Raw genomic sequence first — 15715 nt, 5'->3', positions numbered from 1 at the left:
ACAAGCACCCGCATCAAACACATCACTCGAGTGACGCCGGATGTAGCCCCGCCCCCCGGGCGAAGTGCCCCCAAAAATAAAAGTCCCAAACACAGATGGAGGGTTCCGCTGGTCCCAGCACTACCCATGGTCATGTGACTGCAGATGGAATCCAGATGTTCCAGATGTTAACCGTCTAGGTGCCAGTTAGGATTTTAGGTCTTATAGAGTTAAAGCACTATAATATAATATAATATAATATAATATAATATAATATAATATAATATAATATAATATAATATAATATAAAGCAATGTCCAAGCATTACACAATTTAAAAGGAGGTACAAAGACACAGTTTTTAAGAGGTAAAGGGATGAGGCAGGTGTGGGTACCACTGGGTGTTATAAAGATGTACAAGTATGTGGTATGTGTATATGTATGAATGTATGTGTGTGTATGTGTATACACACACACACACGTATACACACCCCCATATCACATCATGTATTTGTACAATCACTATGTAAATATCTTAATATCTTTCAATTTTATACTTAATTTTTTGTATTTTTAAGAATGTTTATTTCTACCTGCCTTTCTTTTCCACTGGTGTGTTACATATTGCTGCTGTAAACTGTCAAATTTCACCATGGTGGGATCAATTAAGTCTTATCTTAGCTTAGCTTATTTTAGCTTAGCTTAGCTTAGCTTAGTGTTTATGTAAATTACATTATATTTGTTTGTAATAATATAAAGCCAGTAACAAAATTATTTAACAGTAAGTATCAGGCATTAGAGTATAGATATGTTTAGACTAGGAAGCTTATTACTGTTATTGATTATTTAAGTAGAAGGGGTGGGAGTTTATAAGTTATACTTCTTCTCACTTCTTTTTGAATATGCATTATATGTCTTAAGTCTTATGTTTAAATGTTTTATTTGGGTATTTATTGTTCTTTTTTGAGAAGGTCAGAAGAACCCAACAGCACAGGAGCAGGTGAGTCTAATGGAGACCAGACCATTCATTCATATTCGAAATAAATATATCAATCAATCAATCAATCAATCAATCAGGACCAAGAGCTGCTCACAGTAGTAATGACTTGAAACTTCACTGTTCGGCTTTGAGGTCTCTTTAGAATTATTTGACTTTCATGTCCTAAAAGTGTCTTCCTGAGAGTGAACAAGCAGGACCAGTCTAATGTGGTGCTCCTGCATAATGCCAAATGTGATTAAAAGTTGTAATTCTTCCTTTTCTGACCCATTTTTTCTTCCCCGAGGGACTGATTTTACATTTCCAGGCACCGTCTAATTGAATGGTTTCCGTCTGTAGGTTAAAGTATGTCCTCCTTTACTCTTACCTCATGCTGTCATTATTTCAGCCCTGGCCATTCCTTTCACTCTCCCTATTCTTCAAAACTGTCTTATGCATAGTGCATTCATTTCATGCAGAGAAGGCTTTTGGCAGGCTACAATGAAATTATTTGATTTTGATGCCTGACTGCTCTGGATACGGTCCAGTCTTCATTTGTTGGATTAAGCTTCTACACACATCCCCTCAGCTACTGATTTAACAAACAATTATTCTAAACCTCTCGGTTTGTTCTGTGAAGGATGTCAAGGATGTCCCTATAGTCTGTTGCTTTTTGGTTTGGCTATAAATCCACAATGTAGAGATGTCTGGCAGCTTTCAGAAATGGAAGTCTAGTTATTGCTTAACAGCCAGGCACATCTCAGAATCGAAACTCAACTTTCACAAAGGCCATTCTGCTTTTTTTGCCAGGTCCATTACATAAACCAGATCCTGACATTCCCTCTGGCTTTCTCACATAGTGGTTCCCGTTTCTGTTACAAGAGAATTGCAATTTCCTTTTTTTAAGCATTCCATCAAACAAACAAGATTTAACCAGATAGTAATGATTTTCCTTCTCATCCACATATCACATAAATCTGATTAAAATGGGACTGAATACAGTAAACAAACTTGTGATCTGACAAAAAAACATTCTAGGAAACCTCCTAGTATGTCTTTTTTTTTTTTTTTTTTTTTTTTTTTACTACTGGTATTTGACGATGACACTTTAATTTTCCTTTCTATACTGCATATTACACCTCATTTATTTAATATTGTTGGGTTGCTGTCCAATTCATTGTTTACAAAAACTCCACTTTGGTGGAGTTTGTTGCTCCCATACAGAATCTTAAAGGGGTCATATTTTGCTGAACCCTCCAGGTGCTACAAAGTTACCTTTATATTCATTTTGGCAAAAAAATTGAGTGGATTTCTACAACCCATTTTAACCCATAAAGACCCAGTGCTACTTTTGTGACAGTTCCCAAATGAATTTTTCTCTATATTTAACCTTTCTTAAGAGATTTATCACAATTTATTCTAATATTATCCACTATATTTTGTATTTTCCTATATTTAAGTGTAGGTGTTCATTAAAAGTTCAGATTAAAGTTAAGAGTTATTATATTAAAAACAGAGAAAACTGAAGTCTAATTTCTCATTAACTGAACATAAACCCAGTGTTTTTCTCTATTTCTACCTTTCTTAACTGATTTATCACCATTTTTTAAATAATAATATCCTCTGTATTTTGCATTGTTTTTGGAGTGTAAATCATGTATTTTCCTATATTTAATTCACAGATCATGTAGATGTTCAAGAAAAATCAGAGTAATTTCAAAGTTAATTATATTAAAACAGAGAAGAATTAAGAAAAAGTGACTTTTTCAGCAAAGAAATCAATAAATACGCTTAAGAAAAGTGTCTCCATCCACTGGCATTGATCCAACTCCATGGGCTTAACTGGTGAATCAATGTTGTAGACGATGATGGTGTTTCCATGGTAACTACGGAGCCTCTGAACATCCAAATGGGTCATATCTGATGACCATGAAAAGATGAAAAACTATTTTACACCAATTATTTACACGTATTGATAGGATTAGTGGATCAACAGGTATTAAACAGTTTAAATGAGTAGATGGTTTGTGTCACTGACAGCTGTTTGGGTCTATATGGGTTAATTGCTGCTTAATTTGTTACGTTTTATAACTAGTTATGTCGCGGCATTTGCACATATAAGGTCAAAACTTCTGACAAAAATTTCTTCGAATACGAAATTATTGTTTGTCGTCAGCAGCAGTTGTAGTAAAAACTAAAAATATGTCCAAACTTTGAGCTGATCATCTAAATTGTTCAGTTGTTGGCTGAATGGGACACAGCAGCACAGCCAACAACCTGGAGGGGGCGGGACCTGAAGTGTCTCATTTGCATTTAAAGAGCCAGCGCTCCAAACGACTTTTCTGATGTCATTAGTCAGAAATATTGTTGAAAATGGACCTGTGGAGTTGAATTAATGAAGAATTCAGACCCAAGCAGAGCAGTTTATGTAGACCACAGGGAAATGTTTTAAAATGCAAATTCCATTTTTAAGAAAAACAAAATACCACTCCTTTAAACTCATTTTATCACAGGCGAGTACAAGATTCCATTTAAAAAGTGTTGAAGCTTCTTCACTTTTAGAAAAAGAAAAATAAATAGACCTTACCCTGAATGTTATTAAATCAGCACAGAAATAGATTTAACTGTCACCTTTAGAGGAGAAACCTGGGTGTGATTCTTATGTAACCTACAACAATTTTTGTTTTATGTACTGTACCTCTTGGAAGGCAGTTTCATATCAGTCAAAAAACGTAAATACACCCTTAGGTTGTACATTGTGATAAATGCTGACACACAATGGCTATGCCCAGTTTAAACCAATTTTGTTGGAGGCTGAAATCAGTTATTCCAGACAAAGCATTAGAGGCAAACCCCGTTACTGCTCTGAGGTGCAATGGTCTTGCCCTTTTCTCTTGCACTTTGCACAGTGGATCTACAGTTCAGGTAGATGGACTCAAGTTTCACACTGCAGCTAAGTGTTCAGAAAGAGGTGTGTAGTCTGAAGCATCAGAACAGGTACGTATACAATGTATTAGGCCTGCACAATATGAGGACAACCATTGTTCAGTGTTTCAATGATATGACTTACAATAACCTCACAGTTGCCACCAAACGGACACCAGTAAATGTGAGGGGAGCTGACTGCCGGCCAGGGCTTCGTCTGATTGGTCATATGAGGTGAATGCAGAACCCATGTATCCATTCAGGACTGGGTGTTAAGTGTGAATATATGGTTTAAATCAGTGGTTCTCAAACTTTTTACAGTGGAGTACCCTCTGAAATACTCACTTAACCACCACAATGTGCACACACCATTTACATCTTTTTTGCCAAGTGGGTTTGGCATACTTGTCCAAGCTTAAATAGAGTATGCTCTGTTTATATATATATATATATATATATATATATATATATATATATATATATATATATATATATATATATATATATATATCTTCTTCTCGCCCACCTGGGCGGTGTCTCCTTCAGACTCGGGTCTTCTACCAGAGGCCTGGGAGCCTGAGGGTTCTGCACAGGATCTTAGCTGTTCCTAGGATTGTGCTCTTTTGGACTCAGATCTCTGATGTTGTTCCTGGTATCTGCTGGAGCCATCCTCCCAGCTTGGGGGTCACTGCTCCTAGTGCCCCGATTACTACTGGTACCACTGTTGCCTTCACACCCCACATTCTCTCTGTAGAGCGGCTGGATAACTCAGTGGTTTGCACCACTGACTTTGGGGTGGGAAGGTTGCCAGTTTGAATCCCAGCAGGGGCGAAGCATGGATCCAGGTGGGCCCTTGGGGAAGGCCCTTTACGCTATACGCCTATAACCCATGATAGAGTCTCGAATGTCTCGAATGTCGCCCGGGACAACAAGGTCTGCTTCAGGTGTTGGGGAACCAGGACATCCTGATGTTAAATTGGCTACTGGAACAAGACATTCAAGGAGCAGGGCAGAGAACATATATATTTATAATTTTTTTTTACATAATTAATTGATTTATTAAACAGCAACATATCATTCCAGAGACAAATGTTAACTGACTACTTGTCATGGTGAGAGAGAGACATGGTTTTATAGGGTTATTCATATGCAGTAAATCAGTGGTTCTCAAACTTTTTACAGTGGAGTACCCCCTGAAATATTCTTTTTTTTTTTTTAGCCGAGTACCCCCAACTCTCGCTTCAGCATTTTTGATTGAAAAAATGAGGCAAAATTTGTTCCTGTGTCAAAGATGTCTGTTTATACTTTCAAAACTTTGTAGACAAACAACATATATTTAACTGTAATATATTAAAAAATATATATATATATATTTTTTAAATTAGATTTTTATAGTGCAAAATATAAACTGAAAAGTGCCCTCTTTCATCGATAAGAAAAATAAATAAATTGGTCATAAATTAACTCATAAAGACCCAAACATCCACCATCAACCAAAAGCGTCTACTAATCTAAACTCTTCATCCACTAATCCTATTAATACATGTAAATAATTGGTGTAAAATACAGTTTGTCATCTTTTCATGGTCATCAGATATGACCCATTTGGACGTTCAGAGGTTCTGTAGTTACCGTGGAAACACCATCATTTTCTACAACATTGATTCACCAGTAAAATCCATGGAGCTGGATCAATGACAGTGGATAGAGACACTGTATTTATGTTCAGTTAATGAGAAATTAGGCTTCAGTTTTCTGTTTCCGATATAATAACCCTCAACTTTAATGTGAGGTTTTACGAACACCTACAGATAAATATAGGATAATGCATGATTTTCACTGAAAAAATACAAAATACAGTGGATAATATTAGAATAAATGATGATAAATCACTTAAGAAAGGTTAAATATAGAGGAAAAAATCACTTGAGAACTGACATAAAAGTAGGACTGGGTCTTTATGGGTTAATACTCTCAACGGCCACTTTATTAGGTACACCATGCAAGTGCCTTTAATCCTTCATAGCATAGATTCAATAAGGTGCTGGAAACATTCCTCGGTGGCTTTGCCCATATTGACATGAATGCATTGCACAGTTGCTGCAGATTTGTCATCCGCTCATCCATGCCACAGATCTCCTGTCCCTAGGGCTGCACGATTAATCAATTTTAAAATGACATTGGATCATTTAATTAGAACAATATTTAAAAAGAGTAGCAGTCAAATCAAATTTCATCTCTCTTGTGTCTCCGGGCCACACGCCTCCAGGTTACTCCAGTCTTTGGTCTCCACGCACCAGTACAAAAATGCCATTTGCTAAAGAGAGTGAGAAGTTTGTGGCTAAAAATAGCAAGAGGAAGTCAGTTGTGTGGAATTGGTATGGCTTTGAAGTTTCCAATGAAGACCAAACCATTCCTCACTGCATACTCAGCCTGCAGGCGGTATCGGTCAAAGACAGCAGCACAACCAACTTATTTCAGCACCTCAAACATCATCACATGCCAGAGTGGGAGCAGGGAGTTGCGTTGCGGGTTGCACACAAAAACGGCATGCTGGCTGAAACGCCACCACCAGCCTGAATCAAAATCAAAAATTGAGTTTTTAGAGTAAAAAACTCTGGATTTTATTTTTGGCCAAAATTGTGCAGCTCTACCTGTTCCCGTACGTCCCAAAGGCACTTTGATAAACTAATATCTGATGACTGCAGAGGTCATTTTTTGTACTCATTCAAGTGGTCAAGAAACTAGTTTTAGATGGTGTGAACATTGTAACATTGCACATTATTCTGTTGGGAGTAGGGTACAGTGTGGTCCTAAAGGGTCGGACATGGTCTGCAATAATCCACAGGTATGATGTGGGGTCAGAACAGTGCTCAGTCTGTATTAAGGAGCCTTAAGTATCCAAGAAGAACTAGAAAAGCACTCGGAGAGCACAGACCTCCACCAAGGCAGATCAGCACCCCCCACCCCATCCCCATCACCACCCAAATTTAATCATTTGTTCCTTGTGCCAATATCAACATTTCCTGAAAATTTTATCCAAATCCGTCCATAACTTTTTGAGGTATCTTGCTAACAATCAAACAAACAAACAAACAAACAAACAAACAAACAAACCCCAATGAAAACACAAGTGTTCAGAGAACGCAAACCTCTGCGAAGCAACCCGAACGGTGTGCATGTGTGGATCGACAATTTCTTTTTAAACTATGGATGTGCAAAACAAATTTCATAATGATATTTCACAAATTGCATTTTTTATGATTTTTTTGAAAATGGTGCATAAAAATTAACAAAAGTCAACAGAGCGTAACGGAAGAGAAATGGAATGGAACAATATTTCATACAAAGTTGAAGCTTGGTACCAGTCATGTGTATGTCAAATTATATTAAATTCCAATCAATATTTGTTGAGTTATAATGAAAAATGTGTTGCAAATGGGATTTTCAGTGTTAAATTGAAATGCCCACAGAGTCCACATTCCACAGTGGATGTGGACCATTTTGTGGCAGACACAAGATATTGTTATAACCTACGGGTGGATCAAATTGGAGGCTAATCAGAGTCGTTTTGAAATTTTTATGAATTTTCGAAAATTGCTCAATGATGAGAGATAGGAAAATTAGCTGTGACCTTGAACTTTGGCCTATGTGGCCCAAAATTTAATGCGTTCGTCCCAGGGCCTAGGCCTATCTGTGGGTAAGATTTATGAAAGATGGTTGGAATAGTTTTCATGTAAAGTTGCTAACAAACAAACAAACCAAAGTGATCACAATACCTCCTGGCGGAGGTAATAACCTCACCGTTACACTTGGCGGAGGTAAAAATCCCCCACATCATTACACCATCAGCAGCCTGTACCATCTATACAAGGCAGGATGGATCCATGCTTTCATGTTGTTTTTGCCAAATCCAGATCCTACCATCCAAGTGCTGCAGCAGAAATGAATATTCATTAGATCAGACAACATCTTCCATTGGTCAGTTTTCAGGTGCCCATGCAAACTGTAGATTTGCACATGGTTTGGTCTTCTGCCGCTGTAGTCCATCTGTGTCACAGTTCAACATGTGTATTCAGAGATGTTCTAGACCACAAGTGTCAAACATGCTACCCGGGGGCCAAATCCAGCCCGCCAAAGGGTCCAATCTAGCCCCTAGGATGAATTTGTGAAATGTAAAAATTACCCTGAAGATATTAACAATCAATAGTGTAAAAATCATTTTACATACACATATAAACCAATTAGATCTCAATTGGGTCAGACCAGAAAAATACTGTCATAATAACCTATAAATAATGACAACTGCAGATTTTATCTTTGTTTTAGTGTAAAAAAAAAAAAAAAGTAAAATTACATGAAAATATTTATATTAACAAACTATCCTTTTACAAAAAATATGAATAACCTGAAGAAATTTGAACAACGTGAAATGTCTTGAGAAAAGTAAAAGCAATTTCATCAATATTCTACGTGTTACTAAATGTTTTGCATATTTGTAATTGTAATGTAAGTTGTAACGCACATGTGTAAATGATAAACTGATAAACTGATGCAGAATATTGTTAAAACTGCACTTGTTTTTCTTAAGACATTTCAAGTTGTTCACGTTATTCAGATTTTTAAAGAAATGATGTAGATCACAGGTGTCAAACATGCGGCCCGGGGGCCAAATCCAGCCCGCTAAAGAGTCCAATTTGGCCCATCGGATGAATTTGTGAAAGGCAAAAATTACCCTGACGATATTAACAATCAATAGTGTAAAAATCATTTCGCATACACATATAAACCAATTAGATCTCAGTTGGGTCAGACCAGAAAAATACTGTCATAATAACCTATAAATAATGACAACTGCAGATTTTATCTTTGTTTTAGTGTAAAAAAAAAAAAAAGTTAAATTACATGAAAATGTTCACATTAACAAACTATCCTTTTACAAAAAATGTGAATAACCTGAAGAAATATGAACAACGTGAAATGTCTTGAGAAAAGTAAAACCAATTTAATCAATATTATGTGTATTTGTAATTGTAATGTAAGTTGTAATGCACATGTGTAAATGATAAACTGATAAACTGATGCTGAATATTGTTAAAACTGCACTTGTTTTTCTTAAGACATTTCAAGTTGTTCATGTTGTTCAATCATCATGTAATTTTACTTTTTTCACTGGTATTATTTTACCGGTCCAGCCCACTTGGAATCATATTGGGGTGAACGCGACCCCTGAACTAAAATGAGTTTGACACCCCTGTTCTAGAAGGAAGCAGTGGTTGTTTGAGCTGTTGCCTTTCAGTCAACATGAACCAGCCTTGTCACTCTTCTCTCAGCTCTGGCATCACCAGGGAACCGTTACCCAGTGAGCTGCTGCTTGCTGTATATTTCCTATTTTTCTAACTTTTCTCTGTGAACCCGAGCAATGGTTGTGCATGAAAATCCCAACTTAATAGATTCTGAAAAACTCAGAACAGGCTGTTTGGTCTTGTAATTTCAAATTCTATCTTCCAGCTTCAGCAGATCATCTTGTCCTTTTCTACACCGGTAAATGCATTAACCCATAAAGACCCAAACAACCACCAGCGACACAAACCATCTACAGATATAAACTGTTTAACCCATAAAGACCCAAACATCCAAAAGCTTCTTCTGATCTAAAATACTTAATATCTGTTGATCCACTAATCCTATCAATACATGAAAATATTTAGTGTAAAATACAGTTTATCTTCTTTTCATGGTCATCAGATATGACCCATTTGGATGTTCAGAGGCTTCGTAGTTACCGTGGAAACACCATCATTTTCTACAACATTGATTCACCATAAAAACCATGGAGTTGGATCAATGACAGTGGATGGACGCACCTGTTTTTATATTCAGTTATTGACATTTTTGCTCAAAAATTCACTTTTTCTGTTTTAATATAATAACTTTAGAATTTACTGACTATTCATAAGCATCTAAATTAAGTGTAGGAAATTAAATATTGGAAAATGCCAGATTTACAGTCAAATATGCAAAATACAGAGGATGTACACTGAACAAAAATATAAATGCACGACTTTTGTTTTTGCTCCCATTTTTCATGAGCTGAACTGAAAGATCTAAAACTTTTTCTGTGTACACACAAGGTTTATTTCTCTCAAATATTGTTCACAAATCTGTCTAAATTTGTGTTAGTGAACACTTCTCCTTTGCTGAGATAATCCATCCACCTCACAGGTGTGGCATATCAAGATGCTGATTAGACAGCAGGATTTTTGCACAGGTGTGCCTGAGGCTGGCCACAATAAAAAGCCACTCTAAAATGTCCAGTTTTATCACACAGCACAATACCACAGATGTGACAAGTTTTGAGGGAATATGCAATTGGCATGCTGACTTCAGGAATCTCCACCAGAGCTTTTGCCTGTGAATTGAATGTTCATTTCTCTGCCATAAGCCATCTCCAAAGGTGTTTCAGAGAATTCATGAAGAAGACAGCGTGAGGAAAATGGTGGTCACACCAAATACTGACTGGTTTTCTGACCCCCCTGGACCACCCAATACAGTAAAAGTGCACATTTTAGAGTGGCCTTTTATTGTGGCCAGCCTAAGGCACACCTGTGCAATAATCCTGCTGTCTAATCAGCATCTTGATATGCCACACCTGTGAGGTGGATGGATTATCTCAGCAAAGGACAAAGGAGAAGTGCTCACTAACACAGATTTAGACAAATTTATGAACAATATTTGAGGGAAATAAACCTTGTGTGTACACAGAAAAAGTTTTAGATCTTTGAGTTCAGCTCATGAAAAATGGGAGCAAAAACAAAAGTCGTGCATTTATATTTTTGTTCAGTGTATATATAATGATAAATGGTGATAAATTTTTAAAGTAAAGGTTAACCCATAAAGATCCAAAAAGCCACTGGTGACCAAAATCATCTACTGGTCTAAAATGTTTAATAATTTCTGATCCACTAATCCTATCAATAAAAGTAAAATATTGGTGTAAAATACAGTTTGTCATCAGATGTGACCCATTTGGACGTTCAGAGGCTCTGTAGTTACCGTGGAAACACCGTCATCTTCTACAACATTGATTCACCAGTAAAACCCATGGAGTTCGACAAATGATGGTAGATGGAAATGCTTGGTATATGTTCCATTAATTATATATTTTAGAGAAAAAGTCACTTTTTTCTGAAGTTTTCTCTGTTTTTATATTGACCCTCAACTGAGCTTTTATGAACATCTTCATGATCAGTAAATTTAATTCTGGAAAATATTTAATTTATGCTGATAAAATACAAAATACAGAGGATACTATTATAAATAAATGGTGTTAATTCACTTCAGAAAGGTTAAATAAAGAGGAAATTTCATTTGGGAACTGACATAAAAGTAGCGCTGGGTCTTTATGGGTTAATACCTGTTGATCCGCTAATCCTATCTATTCATGTAAATAATTGGCGTAAAATACAGTTTGTCATCTTTTCATGGTCATCAGATATGACCCATTTGGACGTTCAGAAGCTCCATAGTTACCATGGAAACACCGTCATCTTCTACAACATTAATTCACCAGTAAAACCCATGGAGTTGGATCAATGTCAGTGGATGGAGACATTTGTTTTTACATTCAGTTATTGATACGTTCGCTGAAAGTCATTTTTTCCTCAGTTTTCTCTATTTTGATTTAATAACCTTTTAATTAACTCTGAGTTTTCATCAACATTTAGTAAATTAAATATAGGAAAATACATAAATTACAGTGAAAATTGCCAAACAGAGGATAATATAATAATAAATGGTGATAAATCACTTGGGCTGACAAGTGCTGAAAAAGTCTTTTTTTCCAAAATTTTCTGTTTTGATATAATTAACTTCAAATTTACTGAGTTTCATGAATATCTACATGATTTGTGAATTACATACAGGAAAATACATGATTTACACACACAAAAAAAGCAAAATACAGAGGATAATATAAAAAAATTGGTGATAAATCAGTTAAGAAAGGCAGAAATAGAGAAAAAATCATACATAAGTAGCAATGGGTCTTTATGGGTTAACTTGCTGTCATGTGATTGACCTATTTGATAATTACATTAACATGCAGTTGAACAGATGTATCTAATAAAATGCCCAGTTTGTATGCCAGCAAATGAGTGAACATTATTTCTTTTAACCAAAATATCTTCTCATAGGTTCCCACACATTTTTACACACATAATGAAGGACCGAGAACATAAATTCTGTGCACATTCACAACTTTTGAGAACATGAACAGAAGTGTATTTTAGTTAATAATATATGAAAGTTAATTAATATCTGTTGTTTTTATTTATTTTCTTCAAATATTAAAGGCAGTCATATTTACTTTTATTAAAATATGCTTTTTCAAGCTCTGTCACTTTCAAGTTTTAAAGAAAACTGAACCGACAGGAATGTATAGTTTACGTTGTCTTATCAGGTCATAAGACGCTTTAATTAACATGTGACAGTGTATTTCGGTTATTTACGCGATTCAGGTTTTTCCCTTTAAAGTTACAATGAAAACAAGAAAGCTGTGTACACTGAATGCACAACTTGCAAAACAGAAAGAGACGCGTCCTTCACATGATAAGCAGAACACAAAGTAGTATGATGGTACTTTGAAGTAAACAACTAAGACTTAGAAGAAACAGAAAAACCCTGCTGGGAGTTATCTTCTAAAGAAAAAAAAAAAACACATTAGCCAAAATAGTGTTTTTTTTGTTTTTACAGATATTAGCTTTCAAAAGTGGTGAGGGTCATCTATTATCATCTAATGACTTTGTCAATGAGCTGATTTGTATTACCTTGAAGTATTTTCAAATACTGTGATAATTTAGCTCCAAAATGATGCCCAAACGCATCACTTTTCATCAAGTTTCGGAAACAAAAGGTCAGTCAGCAGTGCCCTGTGAAGTGAATGATAACCCTGCTGCTAAGTTGAAGGTAGGGTCTAACATAAAAAAGAAAAAAAGTCCTGCACAAACCAAACCCAGAGATCTACTCGTTCATTTTAAAATATTCTGTGTGTATTAAATGACGTTTAGACAACATTTGGCAACATTTACTTAATCTTACAATTCCATGAGCTTTCCAGGTTTCCCAGTTCTAGATATGGACACAGTATTTTCACAATGATGCAGAAATTCTCCATTTTTGGCCATTTGTATTTATTTGTCTCAGTGCAAAAGGGAATGCTTTACAAATTTTTAACATAGAAAAATGAAAGAAAATCAACCATTTTCTGTAAGAAAATTTAATGACATCATGTGTGACAAGACGCTGCTTTTGAGTCGGTGGTGGGATGTGAATTGCTGTGTCAGTAGCCCAAACAGATGGCTTCAAGGGGCTTTTGGTATCCTATCTTGTCTGTATCTGTAGAGAAGAGGAAGGGATGGAGGGATTAATATCACAGAAACATAAAATAACATGGCCTTCCTGCCAGTCTAAAAAAAAAAAAAAAAAAAAAAAAAAAAATTCAATAACACTGTTTTCTACCAGAGTAATATCTGTTATCAACGGAAGGGGCTCGAATCTATTCTATCAGTTTCCTGAGGCTATTCCACAGGGAATGAAATGAAGAACTGGGCTGAACAGTAAATATGATGACACATAAATATGAGGCAGCACCCACAGGGCTTGGAGATATTTCTTATTTTCCAGCCATACACCAATATATGAAAAAAGATTTGTATTTAGTGTGCATACCCATCTATTTGGTTCATAAAATGTTATTGTCCACTCAGAGAAGTCTAGGTTATACATGCTGATACATGACACAGGTTTGGGTATTGGTTTTGATATTTGTTCTCAAGTTAAATTTGTTATTCAGAGGCTCTACTTGTTCAAAAAACAAAACCATCTGTTTCGGTGTCTTCTAAAGATAATTTACAAAGTCAGCCCTGGGCTTTCAACTGCACTGTGACATAGGTTAGATAAAGTATGATCAAATAAAGACTCCTCTATACACAGCTAAGATGTTTTCTCTATGCAACTTTAACTATAGAAAACACATAAGTTAAGTACAAACCTTCTGAGAGGAGGGGACACTGGAGGGTGAATGCACGTCGTTTTTAACCAATGAAGTTCATCACAACCAGGTGGAGGACAGTGTGAGCAAATAGAAAGTCAGCAAAGGCCCTTTCAGGAGAGACCGACAGGAACTCTCCTTTGTTCTGTGGGTTGATCTGGATACGCAGGCACACTGGGAAATGCAAGAAACATGACGATCAACTTACTTTTCTTACACTTCCATTTTGAATAGGCTAAGGCTAAATGTCCAAAGGTAAATTCTACAGGAATCCATTTACATCACTTTACTGACCATGCAGTTCAACACAATAAATATCATATTAAATCAGTGTAATTGCCCAGTCTCATTAAATTGTTAAAGGAAAAGTTACTAGTAGTTACACAAATATGTGATTTGAGTACCAGGAATTTGGTTGGTCTGAAACGTACGATTACTATGTATTTTGAAATTGACTCCAAACACAATCCATTGTTACATGAGTAGCTACAACTACGGATGAACAATATGCAAAATTAAAAAAAAATAAATTATAGTGATTATTTTGAGCAGTATTTTGACTGGTACTGTGATACCAACCACAAATTTAGCAGGACTTTTTAATATTATGATTTAACTAACAGAAAATGATAATGCTGGGATTTGTCTGTCCCACTTTAGCAAGTTCCTTTACATCTGGAGAATATAATTTGTAGGCTGATGCATCTCTGTAGCACAACAACACTGTATTGATAATGGCTGGGACATATTTTATCATTGTCTCTAAACTGTAGCTCCTATGATTTCCTGTAGATACTGCATTTTGCAATATTAAGACGTCACCTCCATACGTAAACCTAGTCAAGACCAATGCAATGCAACATAAAAGCTTTGCATCAGTTTAATTCTCATGTTTTTACTCTGTTTTATTGACTTTGTGGCTGTAGATGTGTTGCTGTTGTAATATCTAAGAGATTTTCTACTACACAATTGTGGCTAAAATTAGGTCAATAATACAACTAATACTTTGTTGCATTCATTGAAGCGAGGGTAAAAACATGCCTAGTGAGTAGACAGTTCAAGCTATATCAAATATTTCCAGTAATAGTTAATATTGTTTACATTTGTTTCGACAAGCCCTGTGATTTGAAGCTAAGTTAGCTAGCTTACCTAGCATTAGCACCCCCGTTCTCTTGCAATAACCGAGTCACATACCGTCACCGTAATAATTTAATATACAAACATAGAACATAATTTTAGCACCAGATATCTTAAAAGTATTTACCTGCAAGAATAAATGACCCCACGCATGAGATGAAGCCGGACAGAAAGCTATTGAAGGGGAAGGTGCCGACCAGCAGACAGTAGAGAAACTGCAGGGCTCCTGTCAGTAAGATGTACAACAAATATGCGTCCACCACCTTCAGCTTGTTGGGCGTCGTGGTGGTATACTCCTCCAGAAACCGAGAAATAACCGAGATGACTGAATTCGACATGGTTTTACGGTGTAATTTGTCCGAAATTAATCAATCGGCGACCTCTTCCTCAGTTGATAGAGTGACGTGTCCACACCAACCGGAAGCTGGTGTCTCAAAGAACAGATTCCGGTTGCTTGGAGGCGGAACGAAGGTTTAGAATTTTATTTTTATTTTTTATTTTTTTATTTGTATTTCATTTTTATTTTTTTTTATTGTTGTAGGCACAGAGAAAATTTACAGATCAAGAATGGGAAAATGTTACAGAAGAGTAAAACACACAGCTACTTCTACTCTGCATTTATATATTGATTGACTGATTGTTGATGTG

The 15715-nt window shown here is 36.0% G+C and overlaps 1 protein-coding gene across 1 annotated transcript; it reads right to left on the bottom strand.

The window, feature by feature from the left end:
- Positions 1–13049: 13049 nt before the first annotated feature.
- On the bottom strand, positions 13050–15491 carry dad1 (defender against cell death 1). Its single transcript, XM_030160512.1, has 3 exons — positions 15195–15491; positions 13931–14104; positions 13050–13275 (listed from the first exon to the last, which is right to left on the bottom strand). The coding sequence occupies exons 1-2, from the start codon at positions 15403–15405 to the stop codon at positions 13974–13976; spliced, it is 342 nt and encodes a 113-aa protein (XP_030016372.1). The 5' UTR covers positions 15406–15491; the 3' UTR covers positions 13050–13275; positions 13931–13973.
- Positions 15492–15715: the final 224 nt, after the last annotated feature.

This window comes from Sphaeramia orbicularis, chromosome 17 (assembly GCF_902148855.1).
Source record: "Sphaeramia orbicularis chromosome 17, fSphaOr1.1, whole genome shotgun sequence".
In the NCBI taxonomy this organism is placed as follows: Eukaryota; Metazoa; Chordata; class Actinopteri; order Kurtiformes; family Apogonidae; genus Sphaeramia; species Sphaeramia orbicularis.
This window is presented reverse-complemented; position numbering and strand designations above follow the sequence as displayed.